This window comes from Diadema antillarum, unplaced genomic scaffold (assembly GCF_040938485.1).
Source record: "Diadema antillarum isolate AM-2024a unplaced genomic scaffold, OU_Dant_1.0 seq00000103_RagTag, whole genome shotgun sequence".
Taxonomy (NCBI): Eukaryota; Metazoa; Echinodermata; class Echinoidea; order Diadematoida; family Diadematidae; genus Diadema; species Diadema antillarum.
The window spans coordinates 1877993-1902395 of record NW_027271190.1 but is presented as its reverse complement, the minus strand read 5'-3'; the positions used below and the strand labels follow the sequence as shown (position 1 = coordinate 1902395).

The window sequence follows — 24403 nt, the reverse complement described above, 5'->3', positions numbered from 1 at the left end:
CGTATAAATTGTCGCAACTTTGCACGGTGATTTTTTGTTACACACACATGTCCACTCTCCATGATGAAAAGAAGAAAAAATCCTGTCTGTTTTTTTTTTTCAAAAATCGAGTTTTAATCAACCGATGCAGAGCGCCCATTAAAACATGTGTGTTTTAATGAGGCATGGGGGCGGTCCTCATGAGGCGGGGGGGCGGTCCTCATGAGGCGGGGGGGCGGTCCTCATGAGGCGGGGCAGTCCTCGTACGCGGGAGCGGTCCTCATGAGCGGGTTTCCCGGACTGAAATTCGCGATTGGGGGACCAGAGAAAATATGAAGTGGCAAAGAAAGTGTGAATTTTCAACTTACTAGCAATTAGAATGATAGTTATACACTGCATGAAAAAAACCTACCACACTCTGTGAACTAGTAAGTTAGAATTTAACATTTTTGATGTGGTTAAGTCCATTCAAAACTCAATTTAAATCGCGCTAACGTTAAATTTCTGATGAGTGGTACGAGGGGTAGGCCTACGAGTAAATTCAGCAGCAACCAGCTGGAGCATACAAAGCCTCGGCCCCTAAAGGGGACATAAATTACATGTAAAGACGTAGCGGCATGCAAACGCAAGAGCTAGTAGGGTTGGGGGTACCACCTATCGTCACCCTAAGGATCTGTAGCTTGTTTATTCTAGAAATATATTAAACACAAATTCGCCTAATTCTTACCTCAAATGCCATAAATACTGCAGTTTTGAATGTCGTGACTGTCTCGTTGATTATGAATCTCCGTTTTAAAATAGCGCAATTTAGTGCGTGCATTCCGTTTTCTTCGCGCAGCTACTTAAAAAGGGTACCTTGCGATCGACACCCCTTCCCCTCCATAGGTAATACACGTGAATTTCACAGCATAGGTAATAACACGTGAATTTCACAGCATATAGGTAATACACGTGAATTTCACAGCATATAGGTAATACATGTGAATTTCACAGCCATGCGTCGTTACTGAGTGGATGTGTAATTTTTAGCTTGGTTTGTTTAGTTTGATTTTCGTTTCTTCGTTTTTATTGTCTTTATAGCTAATGACACTTAATCCCGCGCGTACCTTTTCGTTCTATACGCAAACAGCCATGATACGCAGGGTGCCGATGGGAAGGTACCCTGCCGATAGGTGGTACCCCTACCATACTTAGTACATGATACAGTACATATCATATCAGTAATAATGAAGAAGTGCCCCCCCCCCCCCCCCCCCCCCCGAAAGAAGAAGAAAAATCAACAACCCAATTTTAGCTTGCCAATAATCTTCTGTACCGTAGTTTATGGGTAAACTCGGCCTAGTGGGTAAAGTCGGCCCCCAGCGCGCGCAGTACCTAATTGTACTGTGCGCGCTGGGGGCCGACTTTACCCGCTACTACGGCAGTAGGCCGAGTTTACCCAACTACGGTAGGATGTCATGGGACACATAGCACTGTAGAAATTAGATAAAACAGCTGCTTCTTTTGTTGTTGCAATAAATTTAATCTTACCAGTGTTTAACATTCATGAGTACCGGGTAATACTAATTTTCCCTCTCTCTCTTGTGTATGCCCCATCACAGGGTACTAGTATGCAGTTTCACAAGATGAAGACACTTTTATTCTCAGGAAGAGCTTTATGATAGCAGCATCAAGGACGTGTGTTGCTCAGCTGGTGACGGGCATGAACAATCCGTACCTGGTTGTGATACATTGCACCTCAAGTCGTGGAAACTACGTTGTAGAAGCATAATGAAACGCACGGCTTCTGGTCTAGCTGCCAGTCAACAGCAAGCCAGTTCCCGGGGCAGTCGCACCTCGGCAAGTAGGAATCAAAATGTAGGGCCATCTGGCAGTAGACCAACCCCTCTGCACATGCGTGGCACAGTGAACAGATCACTCTCTTCTTTGTCATCAGACTTGGCTGAGTCTCCTGCGCAGGAGAACTCTTCACCAGTATTCCAAGAACAATCATGGAATGTTCCACAGTATGAGTTGCAGAGAACTAGACCGACGGGCCCTTCGGTTCCCTCAGTGCCCAATCTACAAGTGCCGGGGCCCTCGTCTCAGGGGAGGTCGTACCACCAGCACCATAACCGTCACCACTTGTCTATGCAAATGCTCGGTGGCGGCCAGGCAGAATTCGAAGCCTCATGGTCTGGTGGACAGCCGCGAGTGCCTGTGACACATGCCCGACAGCAGCAACATGGGACCGGAGCAAGTGGAACAAACGGGAGTCTGCGCATTCCTCACCTGGCGAACGTCCCTGTGACAAATCAACGCACCATGCTGCGGGCGAGAAGGATGGAGCAGGTACAGCAGGCCCCGCAGGAAGACCCAAACCCTGGGCTCACATCCCTTGAACGGATGATGGCCGCAGGACCCGCTGTACTGACATCTCTTCAGCTGGGGATTCCAGGTTCCCCTCCAACGTCTGGCTATCCATCTCCGACAGCGTCTTATCTTTCCCCCTTGACAAGTGATCCCTTCCCGTATGGCACACCAGGAACCCCGCCTTCCTCCCTGTCCCCCTCCTCCCAGCCCTCTGCATCCACCACTCAGCAATCTCAGCCTCAGACAACCGTTGCATCGGCATCGACCTCGCGATATGCGTCCTCATCATCTCAGACCGTCCCGTCGAGTAGTGGACTTCATTCTGCCAAGGTTCCCATCTCCGGCTCAACTCTCAAGCGAGCAGGTCCCTATCTTCTTGGACCTAGGCTTGGGACTTCTCCAGTTAGAAGCATTGTGCAGTGTTTGGCTCGCAAGGATGGAACTGATGACTTTTACTCCTTGAAGGTTTGTAGTTTGTAGACTAACACAGTTTAGTGTTCAATCCTTAAAAGCATACTTACACTGTATGACTGTTTGTCTTCTTTTCATTCCAACTTCCCCTGCATGAAAAAATTAAATCAAGAAAAATGAGTGCATATTAAAAGTTGCTGTGTGAACCCTTTGTTGCCTGCATGGTATATGCTCCAGCTGATGAAAGGTGTTCAATCTAGGCAATAAAAAGGGTACTACTATATGCATGAATTAAATGCAGGTTGTTTTTTGTTTTGTTTTGTTGTAATGTTTGAAAAGTAAATAGACTATAGATGTACAAATATATACTGTTACCTGTTCGGCTGTGAATGCTGTAACTTACATGGACATGTATGTTGGGCGTGCCAACTTTGGGGGGCTTCCAAAATGAGAAGAAAAGATGATACAATAGGTTATGCAATGAATCAGATGTGCATTGCGATGTCAAAGCACAGACCAACCATTGTTGGATATAATAAAAGCTTTGCAGTTACATGTATGGTTAAAATGGATGATATCAACATAAAAAAACGGCACCCAAACTGGACAGGTCCATAGCTGTCATAGGCCCATTTAAAATGAGATGGGGAAATGAAGCAGGTTTTACTACTGTATGTAGCAGTTGATTCATGATTATACCTCAACCTTTTTACTGCTGTCAGAGGAGAATAACTTTTCCACATTTTGTTTGTTTGTTGTTTTTTTGCAGCACGATTGCAAATGATTTACAATGTATTACAAGTGTGAAATAGCTCTACAGACTTGCAATAGTCTGCATTTTTTGTGCATTATGTGATGTTAAACTTGTATCCTAATACTGTTTATAATGTACTGATATAACCTTGGGATTCATTTGTGTATTTGTTATTGTTTTTTCCATCAGGGAAATACACATTGTATGTGTATCATACAATATCTTGCAAACATGTTGTCCTAAATGTCTGTTAAGGCCCACTGTTATTTTCATTTCTTTCTTTCTTTCTTGTATTTTGATCTTGATGAAAAATCATTCATTAGCGACATGAACATAAAAGTAAGCCCTGTATGTTTCAACGGTTCGGAACTCATGTCTCCAACGGACTCAATTGAAGTACAGTGCATGTCCAAAAATGAAGCTTTTACACACTGAATTCGATTCCTCTTTTTCCCTCTCCACTTGGTTACTATACATGTACAAGGTTATGTTTTGATTATTAAGACAAAAACATTTGAATAAGACAAAGACTTATGGTGGAGAAGTGTGTGTGACCCTGCTTACCCTCTTCACTTTTAGATATTGACCCTGTCTGAGAACGGGCGAGAAAACCAGGACGAGAGGCAAGGGAAGATGCTGCTCCACACAGAGTATTCACTTCTCTCACTGCTGAGGGACCAGGAAGGAGTTGTTCACCATCATGGACTATTTCAGGTGGGGTTTTCAGGAGACTCGTCAAAAAATGTGTTGTAATGTCTCCCAACTGACCATCATGGACTAAGGTCAGGTGGGGTTTTTCAGGAGACTCCTCAAAAAATGTGTTATAATGTCTCCCAGCTGACCATCTTGGACTATTTCAGGTGGGGTTTTTCAGGAGACTCCTCAAAAAATGTGTTATAATGTCTCCCAGCTGACCATCATGGACTAGTTCAGGTGGGGTTTTTCAGGAGACTCCTCAAAAAATGTGTTATAATGTCTCCCAGCTGACCATCATGGACAATTTTAGGTGGGGTTTTTCAGGAGACTCCTCAAAAAATGTGTTATAATGTCTCCCAGCTGACCATCTTGGACTATTTCAGGTGGGGTTTTCAGGAGACTCCTAAGAAATGTGTTATGTATCTCCCAGCTGACCACCATGGACTATTTCAGGTGGGGGTTTTCAGGAGACTCCTAAAAAATGTGTTAAAATGTCTCCCAGCTGCCCATCATTGACCATTTCAGGTGGGGTTTTTTGGGAGACTCCTCAAAAATGTATTGAAAAGACTCCCAGCTGCCCATCATGGTCTCTTTTAGGTGGGGGTTTTCAGGAGACTCCTGAAAAATGTGTTATGTATCTCCCAGCTGCCTTGCACAGTAACACTGTCCAAGTCAAATTGATTTATCTCTCATCCTGCTCCCTGTAGATATGAAAATGAAATCATTATTGTCTGTTTTGCGCCTTATTGTTAAGATGTGCAAAGGTGCCTTGTCTCTCCTTGCCTTTTGTCAAGGCCCTCTCGCTGTATGATGGCTATAACGGGCGAGTGAAGCTGTATGAAAGAAATCCATGCAACAAACTTTGCAGGAGGTGATTGAAATTTGGTGATCCCATTGTTAACCATGGCCCATGTGCTTCTCACTACAAGCTGTTGTAACCAGTAAATGACTTATTAGTTCTTGAACGTGTTCAAATACAGGACAGAGCATATGAGATCCGACCGGATGTTATGACTGGAAAAGTTCCGTCTTCTTCATCATCATCGTCGTCATCATCGGTAGCATCAACCTCATCATCCTCATCCTCCTCCAAGGTGCCATATAAGAAGCGGCTGTGCCTTGTGCTGGACTGTCTGGTGGCGCACGACTTCAGTAACCGGACGGCGGACCTTGTCAACCTCCAGCACCATGTTATCCAGGAGAAGAAACTCAGCGAGAAGGAGGCCGTCTACGTCTTCCATGACGTGGTCAGCATAGTTGACAGCTTGCACAGTGTGAGTCAGACTTCACCCCCTCTTGCCAATCATATACTTTATGCCATCTATTAAGCCAGTCTAATTTTTCGTTAATCAGGACTACCCAACAATTTTACAAGTTGCTAAATTTGTGATTGTATGGGGTACATTAGTGAATGGATACTTATGCATGTGCGTGCCTTGCATTCATGTCGAGATCAGAGTTTACAATTTCGCGTGTTGTTAAAATTCATGAATAACACTCAAATCCAAAATTTTGCAAAAAATAACTACTTTGCAAAATATATGGCATATTCAGTAAAGGCGCTTTCTAACTGAAGCACTTGGATAGTGCAATTTCATTTTTTAAAGTTTTTCAGCAGAACATAGAGAATTCACAAATTTCTCATGAAGTTTCAGTCAAAAGTGAGAAAAATAGTGTAATGACATACAAACTGCAGGGTTATCTTTTGTGTGTACAAAACACGGGAGTAATATGAATTATTCCTATCACTTTTGATTTGTCACATTCTTGTGAATTGAATAGAGGAAGCTGGTGTTATAGCCATTTCTATCGGTTCATTTGTGACGTAGGTTTGTGAAAATACCACAAAAATGAATGCCTGTATGCTGTTTCATCTCTTGCACGAAGATGAGAAATTAATTGATTTTTAGATTTAAGTGTATTCTTGGAAAGCATGTAGTGCTCCTGACAACAGCTTCATTTCAATCACTGCTCTTGTTTTCTTATCTCTCCAGAAAAACATCGTCCACCGAGACTTGAAACTTGGCAACATGGTTCTGAATCGGCACACCCGCCAGATCACCCTGACAAACTTCTGCCTGGGCAAACATCTCGTCAGCGAACAGGACCTTCTCAAGGACCAGCGAGGGAGCCCCGCTTATATAAGCCCCGATGTCCTCAGTGGTAACTAATTGTTCACTCTTTTTGAAGAGAATGTCACTTTTCGTTGTATTTGTTGTTATAGCAATCATATCTCATCACTAGGTAGACATATCAGTCTGAATTAAAGTCATCATTTGATACACATACTATATGATGACTTCAATATGCACTTACAGGGAACGCAAACCCAAAGAGCAATGTGGATTGAGTGAAAGCAGCAACATTAGTAGAACACATCAGTGAAAGTTTGGAGAAATTTGGAGAATTGATGCAAAAATTATGAATTTTTAAATTTTTGATGTTGGACCCGCTAGATGAGGAGACTACTAGAGGTTATGACGTACATGTATGAGTGGACAACAATATAAAGAAAATATAAAGAAAATTCTACAAAAACTCATTTTTCATGAAAATTACAAATTCCGTCAATTTGATACTGACATATGTTAAGGGTAGCAATTATTTCCCCTGCTTTCTGATAGCGGTTAGTCAAGGGCTCTTTCATAATGCTGGAAAAGTGAATTTTTGTTGAATTACCTTTATATTTTCTTTGTATTGTTGTCCACTCATACGTCATAACCTCTAGTAGTCACCTCATCCAGCGGTTCCAACACCAAAACTTTAAAAATTCATAACTTTTGTATCGATTGTCCAACTTTCCTCAAACTTTAACTGATGTGTTCTACTAATGCTGCTGCTTTCACTCAATCCACATTGCCCTTTGGGTTTGCGTTCCCTTTAAAGGGAAACTCGAACTGGTGTTTCAGAGAAACAATTTGGAAAACAAAAACAAAATTAGTGACAGTTTCATTTTATTTGGGCAAAAATGAAGAAAGTTACAGAATTTGAGTTCCTTATGTGTTGATGTACTATAACAGTGATATCTGTGACAGTCACATGTTATATATATATTGCCTTGGTAAATATAGTGATGATGTCTCCTTATTATTTCTCTCATATTAGTTGTGGCTTGAAAAATCAAAAGTTTATCAGGGAATAATTTTCCAACTCAAATTTGATTAGCAATTTCAGCTGATGAACAATATTTCACATGGTATCCTGTACATTTCTATGGAAAAAAACTGCTACACAAAAGATAGTTTGTGTAGCAGTGGTGTAAAAGTGCATAGCAAATTGCGATGCAATACCAGGAACATTATTCCCTGTTTATATTTGAGTCTGTGTGTGTGTTTTTTTTTTTTTTTGTCACTAAACAAGCAAATGATGGAACAGTACCTTAAAAAACAAACAAATCAATATTGTCATTGTCAGTTTGCCACCACAATGCAATGACTGTGTAGAACGATGTGATTTCTTCATATTTGAATTGTTAAAACAAGAAGCAAAACACAAAACACAGGATGAATATAGGAAACATAGGTGTGTGAACAAATGGCAGACTTGTCATAATGATTGTTATTGGTATTTATTCGTTCGTCATTTTTCACCCACAAACACACACAAAGATTTTGTTGCATCGAAGAATGAGAATTATTATTTCCATACATGAATGCAACTAATATTATGTTCTATGAAATTGTCAGTGTGTTTGATTCCTTTTCTGTTGAGTTCAACAATTTTGCTGAAACCGTAAGTCAGATTTGATGATGAGTTTGTGTAATATTGCTCTATTTACTCAACGTTACATTGAACACGGAGTGTATGAAGTCATACTGATCAATGTCTATTTGTGTCTCCATGAAGGCAAACCATACATGGGCAAACCCAGTGACATGTGGGCCCTAGGGGTGGTACTCTTCACCATGCTGTACGGTCAGTTCCCTTTCTATGACAGCGCCCCCCAGGAGCTCTTCAGGAAGATCAAGGCCGCAGAGTTCACCCTACCCCAGTGAGTATTCCAAGGTGTTCTTTCTGTGTAAACTTGAACCATCTCATACAGTGTGTAAACAATCAACCATTGCTGGGGCGACAAGACCTCATATTATATGATAAAGATACAAAATGTCAAATGTTCAGGAGAGCAAAAAAACATGGCAGCCAAAGCACTATATCAAATGGGATAGCCTTTCCTTTACGTGCTGAAAAGAGGCAGAAGCTAATACTGAGTGATACAGACTATATCATTATTGCTGATGTAATAGTTATAATTTTTATTTTAATAGTCAGGATTTTATCATTTATATTCTTTATCACCATTACTACAACCCCTACTACGTATTATTGGTACTATATTGTAGTACAGTTGAACCTCTCGTATCCGGACAAGTCGCGACCGGGGCTCATCCGGGTAAGGGATTTGGCCGGATACGGGAGACTCAATGCTTCATACATGTACACTTATATGTACTGATGTAGCCCATTGTAGTACCACACGTAGTAATGTGTATACTGCAACCTTTTCATTGTTACTCTCAGTAACAGACCCCAAAATAGAGGTTCGTGTTTGCAAGAATGAAATAATTTTCTTTTATAAATTCTTGGGATGATTTACCTAAATAATTATTAAGAAATGTATCAAATATGTGTAATTCATGTGTGTTTGTTTAGGAGTTCTCAAGGAGTTGGGAATCCCCCTTTCCTCCCGTAATTATTTAAAAAAAAATCACGGCGAGATTGCGTCCGTATAATAGAGAGATCCGGATAAAGGGAGGCCGGATAAGAGAGGTTCAACTGTAGTAGTTTTGTCGTTATTTTTATTATTATTATTATCATTATTGTTAATGTTATTATTATTATTATTATTATTATTATTATTATTATTATTATCATTATTATTATTATTATCATTATTATTATTATCATTATTATTAATATTATTATTATTATTATTATTATCATCATCATCATCATTATAATTACTGTTACCATTGCTGTCATCATTATTATCAAGTAAAGAGAAGACAAAATATGGCTTTCTGTCTCGAGTGTACCATGATGTTCTACAAATATTATCAAGCCACATACCCTATGTGTTATTTGCACCATAAAAGCGCAATGCTATGTGGCCATTAATCCGTTGAGGACGAATCCCGAGTATACTTGTGCAGGGGTCTATGGAAAATGTGTGTTGTAGCAAAATCAGTCCGTCCTCAATGTGTTAATGATCTGATGAACAGGTAACGCCCAAGCTGGCTTAATAGAGATGAAGTGTGAAGTCACCTCTTGTTTCGTTCCATGCAGGGATGGCCGTGTATCTGAGAACACAAATGGTCTGATCCGTAGTTTGCTGGTCCTGGACCCCTCAACCAGACTTACAGCTTCCCAGGTCCTGGAATCGGTCAAGACCACACTGGCAATGTGGTGAGTAGTGGTGACCAGGCCCATTTCAGACTTAGATATTAAGATGATTTTGTGAGCGTGAGTGCTGTGAGCAATCTACATTCTGCAGGCATTGTTTTTCTGTGGGGCCCTCAAATTTTCAGAGGGTATACAGTATTTATTTGCCAGGGTAACATGAAGAATCGTCTGAAGTTCGATTTTGATTGAAATGAAATATCAATTATTTTCATTTTATATACTATATTGTTAAAATAAAGTAAAACAAAAAAAAAGTTGAGCTGTAAACATGCCTATCAGAGTATGCATGGAAAAGTACCATAAGATTGTGAATTTAATGGGTGTATGCCATGTAATACACTGTAGCGTCATAAAATGCTCTTATTTAATTCATGCCATACTATGTGATGTTATGCGATAAAATATTTTGTCATGTCTCGGTGAGGTTTAATTCTGTTGGATGATACAGTATCATGATAGAAAATTCAGATGCACTAAGCGCTTGTGCAATTGCACTTATGAACATAGAAATAGATTATGTCATATGAACGTGTAGTAACCATTTGTATTTGGTGCGTTTAATTGATTTGTTGTATTGTGCTGTATACCCCTCTTGGTATTATTCATTGTTTTGTTAATGTACACTCTGTACTCTGTCATGATGTTAAAGGGATCGTATAGTTTTGGTTGAGACCTAATTTCAGGTTTCTATTATTTTTGGGTGAGATAATGAGAAACCGCTTATGAAATATGAAAGAGCATGTAATTCTAAGAGGAATTCAAAGTTTATTTGATGAAAATTGGTTTTGAAATGGCTGAGATATATCCAAACAAGAGCGATTCTAATAAAGTGTGAGACCCACACTTTATTACGATCGCTTTGTTTTACTTTGTTTTTGGATATTTCAGTCATTGCAAACCCGATTTTCATCAAATAAACTTTGAATTCCTCTTAAAATGGTATGTTCTGTATTACGTCATAAGTGTTTTCTTGGTATCTCGCAAAAAGTTAAAAGCCCAATTCTCATATCCACCAATACCATCCCTTTAATAGTTATATTTGATGACATCATCTCATGTTGTGTTATAAAGTGAGAGTAAGCCATGGAGCTAAATGCTATACTATCCTGCTGAAAACATGCCAAGCCTAGGACTGCACTCAGTATTTGTTTTCATGTTTACTGCCAGTGTGAAATGATTATTTTTGATCCCCTATCTTTAATGTATTTGATCTTCCTATCTCTTTTTCCGAATAACCAGGAGATCCCTGGCCCTGCAGGGGGAACAACTCCAAGTAGTACCGGACATTGACAATGGGGATTGTGAGCCTCCACAGGCAAAGAAGCACTGTGAGCTGGCGGGACCGTGTGGAAACCTGGAACTGGACCTGAAACTTCACAGGGACAAGCCGTCGTCGACGACAGCGAATTCATCCGTTGTCGCCAGTAGCAACAGGACGCCTCGTTTGCCCCTCTCTGCCCACCAGCATCCCCCCGTGAGGCGGCTGAACCAAGACGCGCAGCCTCTCTCCGCTTCAGAGATCATCAACCTGTGCAACATGCTGTCATGATGACGTCCACGTCACTGCCGGGGGTAGGAGTTTGGGTCTTGTGGTTTTGTACTTGTTGGGTGATCAGAAGGTTCTGGGTGCAAGCCAGCTTGTAATGTGCAGTGTACAAATAGTACACACTGGTGAGGGCATTAATAAGAATTACCCGCACACTGTGCATTTGGAACAGTCTAACACATTAGAGGTGATAGCTACAAGTGTTTGGACTGTTTGAAAGGTGTCGTGTGTGGGTAATTATGCTTTTGCCATACAAAATGATGTATATTATTTGTTTTTAAAATAATGAAGCAAATATCCTTGTTCAAAGAATTTCAACTGTAGGCTTTTTAAATTCCACAGCAGCCATTTTTGCATTTTTACAATGTTAAAGTGCTAATGACTGGTCACAATGCTTTGATAATTATAGGTTATAAAGCAAAATTACATTCCCGTGCAACCGCTGCAACCATGCCTGCCTGTCGCGCATCGGACTCATCAGTCACTTTCAAGCCTGCAGCAGACGTGGACATCCTTAGATCTTTGTTTGCGAAGCAAAGCCATACATACACATACATACATAATTTGTTAATTACTGGTTGCAAGCAAAATTACATGATGGGCAAAATGAATGCCTGGTTATGTGTACACTCTCGGCCGATCAGTTGATTTGGATCTGCTTCAGTGTTTTATAAAAAGAAGTATGTCTTTGAAGTAATTTTGCAGTTAATTCATGGTGATGCTCTTTACCCTGTAACAAGGAGGAGCTTGAAGCATGGTATTTATCTGTAGGAAATTAAAGTTGTGGTTGGTATAGAAACTCATTCACACATGGGAGATGTTGCACATTTGATGTACAGAGACTAGATTATGTCAGGATTGGTGGTGTAGTTCTGAATTACATTTTAATCTTCATTGAGTAACACATGCCATGGAGTAATGGTATAACATCAGAGGAGCTGGAATGATCTCATTTCCAGTTATTATTTAGGAAAGCTTTAAATTTTCCCAGTAATGTCCCCCAAAGTATCCAGATTAATGCTATATTTCTTGACTTTGACATACGTACAGGTGTAGATTAACTAATGTTCATTGAGATATAGAGTATTGTGATCTCAGGAAAAGAAATGAAAGAAAAAAAATTCTCTATTGTCTTGTCATTATTGTTCCCCTCCCCTCCCCTTTTATCCCTCATACCTGCATAGGACAAAGGTTCCAGGCTTAAGTGAACCATTGATTACAATCTATATGCTGTTCTAGACAGTGAAGAAAAGCTTGCCATATCTGAGACACAATTTTAACTGCATACAAATGCAATACCAAGAACTCATAGTTTTACAGGCTCTATACAGCACTGTCTGTTGGATGGAAACTTGGTAGTCTAGAGGATAAGATGCTTGTCTGCTGATCACAATGTTGTAGGTTCAAATCCTGGCCAAGTTTGTATACCCATGATTTGTATGGAGGCTACTACTGAACACTGATTTATTTGGTGCTTGTTCATGTTGATGTAGGGTAATTTGTCTATCAGTTGCAATAGAAAAAAACTTGATGCAAGAATTTAATTAATTTGATTAAAGGCTATATACTGTTCTAATAAGTATGCCCTGAATGATTTGTTGATAAAGGGATTGATTTACATGACCATAATATATGTAACGGGGCAATGGAACCCATATATTTGCAGCATCAATATGGACATGACAAATCTAATTTTTTGTTCCATTTGCACCCTGTAACTTACATGAACTGATCAACATGCAGAAATTAATTGAGAACCCTTTGTTTTAGTAAATGGAAATCAATTTGACAAATTGATGAATTTTTATGTCTTGGAGCAATTGTGTATTATGAACAGGTTTGTCTTAAATGTTGTGATCTGATGCCTTCTTTCACATGATTTCATGTTAAATACTTCGATTTGCAATAATTCAACACTAAGCTGAATTATTCCGCTCTTATTTGAGATGCTATATTTCACCCACTCAGCTCAGCAGTAATGCTTGAATTATTTTCATGATAATTATGCAAATTTAGAAAATACAGACACTATTAATTGTCATATTATTTTTTGGAGTGCAATAATTGTGAGAATCTGGACTTGGAATACAATTTTGCTGAAGCACAGTACAGTCGACTCCTGTTATAACAAAGTCCTCGGGATTGGAAGTTTTGTTTCATTATGTCGAAATTTTGTTATAGCCAAACAAATAAACAATACAAAAATGTAGAGCGGATAATGTTTGGGGATGAATTTTTACTTTGTTGTATCCGGAATTTCATTATAACTGTGTTCTTTATAACGAGAATCCAAATCCATTGTAGTTAAATTAGCAATCAAGAACTGCAGGAATGGGATGGGAAACAAATTACCACTCCTCAGCATGAAAAAAAGGTACCAATTTCACACCATGGGGACAATACAGTGATATATTGCATTTCTGAATACCAGGGGCAGAATGATGGCAGGTTTGATGGCTTTGCTTGCAAAGAGTCGTCAAAACAAGAACACTGAAATAATTGGTGTTTACAAAAAAATTATTTTGAAGTCTTGAGATCCGCTTGAGGCTTGTTTTTCAAATACCTCAACAGAAAAGACACCCCCCTCCAAAAAAAAAAGGGGGGGCGGGGAGGGAAACCAACAACAACATAAAAAAAAGGTTGGTTCTCAAAAAGATGAACCTGGCATGCTTGTGATGAGCAGACCCCCTACCAAGCTGACCTGAACAGAAAGATTTCCTTATTTTAGACCCTGTCAGTCCATGCTTGGGATCAATCAAAGTCATGCTCATGAACACAATGCATATCATTTTTAGGCAAAGTGTCATCCTAATTTTAATTTTCCGAAATTCATTTCTGAATTTTTATGGGGATCTGCCCTTCCTCAGGAGAGAGCATCTCAGCACTTTTATGTAGATTCCGATTAAAATTATGTTGCTGCAGCACAAAAATTCTTTTGGTATCTGCTATCATGTATCTTTAGTGTTTGATTAATAAACCATGTCTGATTACCCTTTTTTATGGGGGTGGGGTGGGTGGGCTGGTTTACTTTTTTTTAATGAATGAGTAGCACACATAACTATCATGGTATGCATGCTCTTAGCAAAATTTAACCTACTGTGGGAAATGAAATGAATGATGATCGCTGACAAATTTGTGACGTATGAATATATCAAATATCAGGGTGTTTATTTCTCAATTACTTTTAGTACTTAAATATCAAGCACTTTGAGAAAAAAAAAGAACAATAGTAATCTGCATGACAGTTCATATTCAATTTCAGCATATTTCCTCATTGTGTACAGTATGTGTACAGTAATTATTTATTTTACTATGAAGTGATTCTCCACAAACAATTTACAACCTTGTACCTCACATGAATGCTTCACTGTGTTAAAGGCATACAAGCATGCATATACAGTTAAACTTGCGTATAAAGTCGATATGCACATGACAGAGAAAAATCTGTTGGCTTACGTGGAAGTCAAGAAACTAACCCCCCCAAAAAAGAGAAAAGTGTGGGACTTTTCATTTTATAGACTTAGGCAATATGTCAACTTCTGCGATGCTGTCTAAAAGTTAAAGGGTGTGTACAGTTCTGGTCGAGGTAAGGATTTAGCTTTTAACGTTTTGCAAGATATTCAGAAACCACTCCATGAGAGGTCAAAGAGCATGCAGTTCTAAGGGGTATCAAAAGTTTATTCGATGAAAATTGGTTTTGAAATGGCCGAGATATCCAAAAACAAGGTGAAACATAGAGATCCTAATAAAGTTGTGGCATGTCGCCTTTTATTATTAGTACTTTTTTGGATATCTCAGCCATTTGAAAACCAATTTTCATCAAATAAACGTTGAATCCTTCTTAAAATTACATGCTCTTTCATATTTCATAAGAGGCTTTTCATTATCTCACTTAGGAATGTTCAAAACATGAATCCCCACCTCAACCAGTATTGTACAGTCCCTTTAAAGTGAGGTTTACTGTATATTAAAGCTACATTAAGCTGATGTGAGAACAACCAAAGAATAGTAACACAGGTGAGAAATGTGTAGACTGAAATGCCACCTGGGTAGACAAGTCACATCTGTTAAAATACTGCCAGAGTTTTGGGCATGTCAAACGTGTCATCTGTTTAGATGTTGTATTCCAGTTGTTGGCAGATAAGCAAAGTATCTTCTTATTTGAAATGTTATTACTTGTAGTGATCACAGGGTCACTTGATTTTGTATTAGTATGAGCACTTTTCTGAAAACATAGATTTTTATTGTTAATATGTTATGTTTTATATACATGTATGTAGTACAAGACCTGAAAATTATGTCACTGAAGAAAGTTGTTGTGCTCTGATAAATATTTGATGAGAATGAAATATTAATGTTTTTGAGGCACATGCTGAATTAAAAGAATTAAATGATATCAATATTATATCCACCTGATTAAGACTGCAAATGAATTTATGTTAACTCATAAAAAGTGCAAGAACAGGAAATCCACAATTTTATTTGTTTGATTTCAGAATGATCTCGCATGTGCACAAAGGTATAACTGAACACACACTCCCACGCAAGCATATTGACAATGTTGCACATACAAATTTTGTAATTGTGTAAACCTATAAGCTGGAAACTAAGAGCCAAGGTAGGTGGTAATAGAGGAGAATGATTCTACATGTAGACACATCAAGTTTTAACAATTTACCCCCACTTCCTTGTTAACAAATATTATGTTGTTGAACAAATCAAAATATGTCTCATGAATCTTGTGAAATGTTTAAAAGTTGTGCATTATTCATGTAATGAATTGAAATTATAGAGCTGTTTCAGCCTTTTGACAGTCACTGAATACTAGTAATTTTATGAGAGCGTTTTGCAGTAGCTAGATATACAAATGTTTGTAGTGCTATGGCATGCCTTAACTCATTAAAGGGGAAATTCAGTCCAAATATAAGTTAGTCTGATAAGAAAGAGTAAAATATTATGAGTCAAACTGTATAATTTTGATCGAAATCAGGTGAAAAATAAGAAAGTTATGACATTTTGAAGTTTCGCTAATTTTTCAGGAAACAGTTCTTGAACAGTCAATATGAATATGCAAATGGAAAGTGAGCATGTGATCCCCTCACACCTCCCCATATAGTTTGTATATAAAATTTTGAAATTTCCAGTTTTTATTCAAACGCAGTTATGCTCGAGGTTCAAATCCTGGTATATCTAATTGATTACTATTCTGAAGTTATTCAATCGGGAATAACATCATGTTTCAGACTTCAATGACAGAAATATAGAACTTTTGTCATTTTTTGTATACAATCAATGGGAAATTGTGAGGTTATAACATTGTAAGCTCACTCATTTGTTTATATTCTTATCGACTGTGCAAGGACTGTTTTGCAGAAATTAGCAAAATTTCAAAATGTTATAACTGCCTTATTTTTCATCCGATTTCAGTCAAACTTTTTACCATTGAACTTGTAAGATTTTACTCTTTTTTTTATCAGACTAACTTATATTTGGACTGGATTTCCCCTTTAAATGAAGTCAGAGAAGACAATGAAATGTTAAAAATAAATAGAATTACTATCCAGTATTGATATTTTCATGTGCTCTGTACATCAGGGTCCCATTTCATAAAAGATGTCACGATAGCAACTCTTGCTGGAATGACAACTTCCAATAGCAACAGCCAATCAGGAACCTGGATTCTTGTTATTACTATGGCAATTGCCATTCTAGCAAGAGTTGCCATCATATCAACTTTTTACGAAATGGGGACCAGAAGCTTTCTAAATTCTATCAAGGATTTTATTGTACATGCAAGGTAGATTTGCAGGAGCTGTCGAAGCACCAATGTCGTAAAAGTTTTTATCCAGGCTTAAAATCATGTCATGTAGATGTAGATTGGTTTTAGAGACAAGAAAATTAAATTTGAAGAATCGATATTATTGATACCTATTCGGAATTTCGACCCAGCTGCCTGAACAAAGGCCGGGTTAGTAATGGTGTGAGCAAGGTGTTAGGAGCTCTGTTTCAGATGTTTGAATATAATATCCTGTTCAGTCAATGTATTCATGTGCCTTTATAGACATGTTTATATGAAAGAGAGAAAGACGAGTCAATTAAATAGTCATATTATGAATTCAGTAAAACCTGTTTCTCTTGGGAGTGATATTACTTGGACCAGTTCTGAAAATGCAGCGCACAGTGGAAATTCACTGTGAAGAGATCTGGGGTCATGCCACAAGCCTGACATGAGTCATATAGCTCATGAGTTCGACACTGGGAAATACAGAAAAGGCCCGTGAGTCTGACAGTAGGCAAACAAGGCCCCACCAGTCTGACACTTGGCAACAAAAAAAAGGCCCATGAGTCCAACACAAGGCAAACAAGGCACACAAGTCTGACAATAGGCAAAAAGGGTCACAAGACTAACACTGCATATATCAAGCCCCCTCATTTAATGAGTGTCAGGCTCTTGGGCCTTGTTTGCCTATCTCGGACTCGTGGGCCTTATTTGCCCAGTGTTAGTTCATCTGTGTGATTCGTGGACTGTATGACTTGTGGACTGTATGAGTTGTGGCTTGCATGACGCGTGGGTGTCGGACTCATGACGGGCACCCATAGATCAGACCCGGATTACGAAATACTGGACACCATGGGGGCAAACGCATTTTGTTTAGTCCCACTTGAGTGAAGTCCTGGTGGATTGCCCTCAGCCGCTGATAATTCTGAAAAAAATGTTTGTAATAAACGTATCTCGCAAGCCCAAAGGACCAAGAGTCGGCTTCATCAGTGACATGTAGAGAAATTCAAAGAAAGAATTAAAGTTAGATACAGCATTTAATATGTCACTGATCTAGCGACCTATTCTGATTCGCAGAGGGACAATCATTATTTAGAACGAGTTACACAAATTAGAGTGAAGATGACAAAGATAAATTTATGACCCTGTACAGTGTAAATGAAATTCACCCTTTTCCCTCAATTTGGTCCCCCCCCCCCCCCCCGGCGGATTTTTTGTTCAAGTCGGTACAAGTCCTGTACACGACAATGATGCAAATGAGCAATAAGTGGAAAGAATGAGGAAACTGGCATTACGAGGTAGAGGCAAAAAAAAAAATGTATGTGTGTAGGGGGGTGGGTGGGTGAATCAATATCATTTCGAACGTTAGCACTCACAAACAGGGAAAGTAAAAAGGCGCCCACGCTTGTGGTCCATCTACGTGTAAAAGAAAGTTTGTAGACGGAAATAAGGAAGCAGTACTCACAAATTGAGCATAAAATTTGTAATTAAGTACTATTTCACTCGTTGAATTTCATTTTGGTAGTAGAGTAAAATCAAACAAAAGTTATTGAGGAAATGTTTGAGTTATATGTATACATAAACCGATTATAAATCTTTTACATATTAGGTGCAGAACACATACAATCTTTCCGTCATTGAAACAGTGCCTCTAAATCTCATTATAATACATATTATCTTGGTGGGGAGGGGGGGGGGGGGATAAAATGGTGATGCTGAGATTCATCAAATGTGGACAAAATCAAAAGACATTTACAAAATACATGTAGTTAAGATAGAAATAGGAACATTGATCTCCCAAGATTTGTAGCCGGTTTGAAGCGAAACAATTTATATGAACAACAAGAGGGTCAGATGAAAACAGGCCCACGAGATCATGGGACACTTTTAGGAAGTAACAAATAAATAGATTATAGGAAAAGTCTTAGTCACCAAATTTGGTTGAAATTGGGTAAAGGGCGTAGGAGTGGCAAATGAAGATAATATTATTATCTTACTATATCATAGTAAGGGGCACAATGTGCACCCCCCCCCCCCCCCTCCCTTGGGCGTTATAGGGTGACGACTCGACGGGTCAAGAGTATAGGCCTACTGGTAGCCGTGATAGTCACTGGCAACAGAAAATCAAAATATTTCCTGGTATGAACCCGAGTGTGTAAAGGCCCCGTCACATCCTCGGGCAAAGTCTGGTTTTCAGACGCTTCCTACAACGAATGATGAGCCTACCAGTATTCGAGCGTTCGCCCCCCAAAATGATGTACACTGGGCATACGCTATTTTATACGTCCTTGTGTGACGGGGCCTTAAATCTTTGACAAACATCTTTTCATTTTGCATGATTGCACCTAAAATCCGCCCCTCAATGGATAAGCTCCAGTGATTTTGACATATCTATACATTCGAAGTGAAAAGCCATAAACAGGCATCACGCCTCCAATGACTGTTGAAATAAAGTATAAGTATTCTTTCTTTCTTTTGAAACAAAAGTCCATTGAATTGCCCCTCTTCCCCTCCCACATCCTCCAGACAGCCTAAACCCGCATTAAAAAGCTCCCGAGTTCCCGCTTGGTACTTAGTAATTTGTATTACGGTAGAACCCTAGGCCTACAAGATACATGATTGTATCATATTTCGATCATTCCGTATTCGCAGTCGATGAATAGGTAGCCTCGTGTCGGCGGCGCTGGCGCTGTTGGAGCTCGTAGAGTCGATATCGAGAGTCTCGAGACAGATATAATATGTCGAGCCAGATATACCGAGGTCAATAGGCAGCGTTAGATTTCCTACGACGCGAACGCTAAGACGACGCCGATTAGACTTCCCCCCCCCCCCCAAAAAAAAAAAGTTCTGCACATGCGCGAGACAGCTGTTTCCATTGTAACCCGGCAGGAGGGGTCGTCTTGGCGTTCGCGTCGCGCTACGACATGTTGTACGACGCGCCTAATAGGCAAATGGGTGTTGTTCTGCGCATGCGCGAGACACCTGTTTCCAATGGGGTTCATGATTGGTATGAGTAGCCTTAAGTCGGGAGGAAGCGCGACATGGCACTAGCGTCGCAGATCCAAAGCTGCCTATCCCAAGACGACAAACAAAACAAATCATGGCGTGCCATTGCTTGTGTTTCACCACTCATCAAGTCCTGATGTGCGTATTATATTTGTGTGTCTGATACTGTGTCTGTGTGTATGGTTCTGTATCACAATCCAAGTACTAGATCACGGGAGGTTAAAAGATTTCTTTCAATCTCCCTAAATTTAGATCGAGATACATTTATTTCCAACCGCGAATTGGAAGTTCTCTGAGTTCGGTTTCTTCTTTCAGGGAGTTTGCGACCCAATAAAACATTAACTGTCACATTTTAGCAGTAACAATATCACCTAATTTCATAACAAAAAAGAAATGTTTACGAAAAATTGAAGCAAAACAGTTGAGTAAAATGTATTGCCAAACACTGCACCGGACAATCGGTACATGATTGTGATGTATTAAAGGGACATTCCAGACGATTTTCATAATTTCACATCATGTGGTATATAAATAGACAACCCCATGTACACGTTTGTGGAAGTTATTGTGTTTCTTGCGCAGAGAAACAATAATTTGAAAAACCTTAAACAAATTACACTGATCAAGGATGATGACATAGGAGGTTCACATATTTCAGAAATGTAGCAGTGTAATTCCATTACAATACCGCTTGCTTGGTTGCGAGTTCACCTGTGTATAATTATATGCATGCCTTCTTCTTTTGTTCTGCTTCCTTGAGCCCCAACTCATGCATTCTTATGGTGACTCTACCATGTCATCATCCTTGTTCATTGCAAGTTGCTCTAAATTTTGAAAATATTCTTACTCTTCATCCCAATTATCACAAATTCTGAAACTCTGTCCTCAGTATAACTAATTAATTGTTCAAATGTAAAAATCTGAAAATCATCCGGAGGTCTCCTTTAATGACGCCAATTGACAGACATTTGACTGTCACGTATCTAGTTCATGACACATTTTTTTAATCCAGCAAACACAATAAACAAGCCCCCAAAACACACGCAAAAACAAGTTGTGTGTGTGTGTGTGTGTGTGTGTGTGTGTGTGTGTGTGTGTGTGTGTGTGTGTGTTTGTGTGTGTTTGTGTTTATGCTGATCGAATAACTATGTGAGCTAACATGGGAAGTGCAAGATTTCCATTGTACGGTAGAATGATTTACTCTACGTGATGCTATGTTATCAATCAAAACATATTGTGCGCACTTGGATCTTCTTTTGTAAACGTGAGTACCACGACATAAGAATTTAATTCAATCTCTGTTAACCCCTACTAAACAAAATAATAATGACACAAAGGAAATCAAGAACTACAGAGTGGAGTGGGGGTATAATGCCAAGTACATGTATTTTCGGGCGCTGTGTTCCCGCCAGAGAGTATGATTATTTTGCCTTGGTGTTTCCGCCTCTCCCTCTCCCGCGTCCCCCCCCCCCCAAACACGCACACTTGTTACAAGAAATCGCCGCAACTGCTAACTGCAGATATGTCCAACAAAACCAATAAACATGTGGGTGTGATGGGTGGGTATACAATTAACTTGCTTGGTGAATAAGGTCAGAAAAAAAGACTACATTGTAAGTTGATCTGGTAAATCAAGTTTTGGCCAACTTCCATATTCGTATGGACATACTGTGTCAATTCTGGGACAGGGACAGGTGTGGCGTTACACTCAAGCAGGCGCCAGATTCTCCCGAAGTTGAGCCAAGATGGACGTGTACGCTAAAAGAAATGTTCAAATTCGCCTCTGATCGTATGATTATCGTGTGGTTATTCTTGAGGGCATCTTAAAATCCGTCGAATAACCACCGATTGCGTTCTGAGGCTACTAACTTAAGAACATAATTATATCACGATTAATTAGCTGCGCTCAAGATCGACATCGTCGCAATGGCGAAGTCCGTCAGGTGGGCGTTTGACACCTCGCCGGTGAAATCGGCGTCGATGGTGAGGGCTGCTTCCGAACGAACTTTCGCTCGGGAGAAGCGCGCTTACTCTCGCTGGGCGGAGAGCTTCGACGTCGACAGCCCGCCGGACAGCGATCTGTCCGATGGCAGCGATGATCTGGAAGGAGATGGTGCACCAAGTCTGGCAAGATCGCTCAAGAAGGGAAAGAAGACCAAGTCACGAAAATCGATCGTTCAGGTACGCAGTGAATATGATATGACCTTGAAATAATTTTGATCTCATGGGCAACAACACCTTGTATGATGTAGAAGTACATGCAGAAACAATGAAGAATGCATTGTGATTAACATTAAGGCGCATGATGAGAACAACAAGGAGCTAATGGTCCTTAGTTTCTATCCCGTTGCACCCTACCCTGGACCACACCCTGGTGCAGGGTTTCGATATGGCGCCAAAGCACGCGCGTTGCGCGATTTCGCGGACACGTAACCTTGGGTGTATTTCGTGGCAGGCATGAGACCATTAGCTCCTCTGTTCAGATTCATTGCTAAATAGATAGATAGATAGATAGATAGATAGGTAGATAGATAGATGAATGGATATATAGACGTATATTGATAGATACAAGATAGACGGATAGGCAGATTGACGGAGTGTGTGAAAGAGAGAGAGAGAGAGAGAGAGAGAGAGAGAGAGAGATACAATGTACCACATTACGAGGGATGGAGCATGAACCCTCATCTGCTTCGGGTTTTTTTTAATGCTCAGACCATCTCTACTTATTCACAAAGAAGAAAACATAGAACGTCTAGGGTTTTTGAATCCTTGTCACCCAGTACTGATTACAGGCGAAAATGACAACCGTTTCATTGCTATGTATACCTTCATATTGGACCCCACCCGTTCAGAGCGCGAGTGGAACATTGCACATGCAAATCAGCCACTCCCGTGTGCGTATGACAAGTTTATTATCACGGGTGAACCGCCTTGACCATCTGTATGACTACGGATAATGTCTGGGGTGATCGTTGGTCTCTCTAAGGCTTGACAGGTGTGTTCTAAAAAGTTGCCCAGGAGTAGAAATTTTCGTCACCGACTTGCATAATATCATGTGAAATGAGTGCCGCGACGTAAGGGAAGCGCTTTAGCACACCGCTGACAAAAACAAAACAAAACAAAACAAAAGCAAAAACGGATGTATGTCTTAAAACATAATGTGGTGAAACAGTAAGTAATGACCTCTCGAGTAGTTCTGTGTACCCTGCAACATCTTTCTTCATCTATAAGCCAGTTCGTAATTAGCTCATGTACACATTGGTACAAATGACCTATCTTTTTTTTCTCAGTTGGTTAGGTACTTCACTCGTTTTCAAAGCGGCATAATGCATAAGCTTGCCCGACGTAACAATTTATGGAATTCATGTTCAAACAAAGAATGTACTCGGGTTTAGATCAGGGGGGCATTTCATCAACGAGTTCGTCGGAGTTTTCACCGACAAATTTGCTATCAGCCAATCAGACGCAAGGATTTCATTAGCTTTTAACAGTTGTCAGTGTAAATCCTTGCGTCTGATTGGCTGATAGCAACTTTGTCGGTGAAAACCTCCGACGAACTCGATGAAACGCCCCCCAGGTGATTAAAATACTCCATCAGTTGGCAATTTAGCAGCAGGCAATGATTTCATTGTTTTGTGTAGAACGCAATAACAGCCTATTTCTTTTTATATTGCGAAATACCAGTCTTGCTGGCAGGTGGAGGTTCTGGCAAGCACCATTTAGATAAGGATCACATGAATAATCATCGCATCACAGATGCTTATCTCAGTGAATTTACAAACCAAAATGCCTGTTGGTACAATTGACCTTTTTCTGCTCATGCGAAAAGTGGAATTACGAACTGGTCTATTGCTCTATCTCTATCAATAACGTTATTTATGTATCAATATTGTAAATATTTCTCAATAAAAATAGTTTCCTAAATTCTAGAAACAAGGACGTGACATTTTGACCTTTGAAGTGTTATGGTAAAAGTTATGTTTATGTGCTTACTATGATGAAACTGTGCAAAGAATAGGCATACTAATAATACCAAGGAGACCCTTTGTAATTGTCATTAAAGGAAGATTTGCGCTCCTTTCAGCCTTTTTGTAAATTACCATCTGAACCGTTCGTCAACCTCTTTCGGAAAATGTTTTATTTTCACTACTTGTTTCGTCAGAATAAGAAATATCGATTTTGTTAAAAACTGGTAGTTTAATACATTTTTCAAAAGATAACGTTTTGCTTTCATGGGTCCCATAACAGTTCAGGGGTTGTCGTACAAAAAGAATTTGCAGAATGAATCCATTAAAATCATGCTTTGTCTATTACTAGTATATGATTGATTGTACATTAATTTATCTTTATAAGATGAAAATTTTAACTCACTCTATACACGTGAAAAGGTCATGAAATTGCTTTTTTTTTTTTGGAAGAAAGAAGTAGTCTATCATAAATACAGCTCTATATGTACCATCTGTCTTTCAAACTTTTTCTG

The 24403-nt window shown here is 39.5% G+C and overlaps 2 protein-coding genes across 2 annotated transcripts in view; both read left to right on the top strand.

Moving 5' to 3' along the window:
• Positions 1-1581: 1581 nt before the first annotated feature.
• LOC139726903 (serine/threonine-protein kinase 40-like) lies at positions 1582-11733 on the top strand. Its single transcript, XM_071637897.1, has 7 exons — positions 1582-2796; positions 4076-4210; positions 5173-5466; positions 6187-6355; positions 8039-8183; positions 9476-9595; positions 10832-11733. Exons 1-7 carry the CDS (start codon positions 1750-1752, stop codon positions 11139-11141), a joined length of 2220 nt encoding a protein of 739 aa, XP_071493998.1. The 5' UTR covers positions 1582-1749; the 3' UTR covers positions 11142-11733.
• Positions 11734-21849: 10116 nt separating this feature from the next.
• LOC139726890 (uncharacterized) overlaps positions 21850-24403 on the top strand; it is a 34322-nt gene continuing 31768 nt past the window's right edge. The window contains exon 1 of the mRNA XM_071637884.1: positions 21850-22104. Within this exon, the coding sequence (XP_071493985.1) occupies positions 21850-22104 (255 nt within the window). The remainder of the gene's footprint in view (positions 22105-24403) is intronic.

What these genes read in the sequence shown, in the direction of transcription:
- LOC139726903 (XM_071637897.1), top strand. Translation starts at nt 1,750, where the DNA reads ATGAAACGCACGGCTTCTGGTCTAGCTGCCAGTCAACAGCAAGCCAGT. An exon ending in AAGCCCCGATGTCCTCAGTG is followed by an intron (nt 6,356 to 8,038) that starts GTAACTAATTGT and finishes GTCTCCATGAAG; the next exon opens with GCAAACCATACATGGGCAAA. An exon ending in GCAGAGTTCACCCTACCCCA is followed by an intron (nt 8,184 to 9,475) that starts GTGAGTATTCCA and finishes CGTTCCATGCAG; the next exon opens with GGATGGCCGTGTATCTGAGA.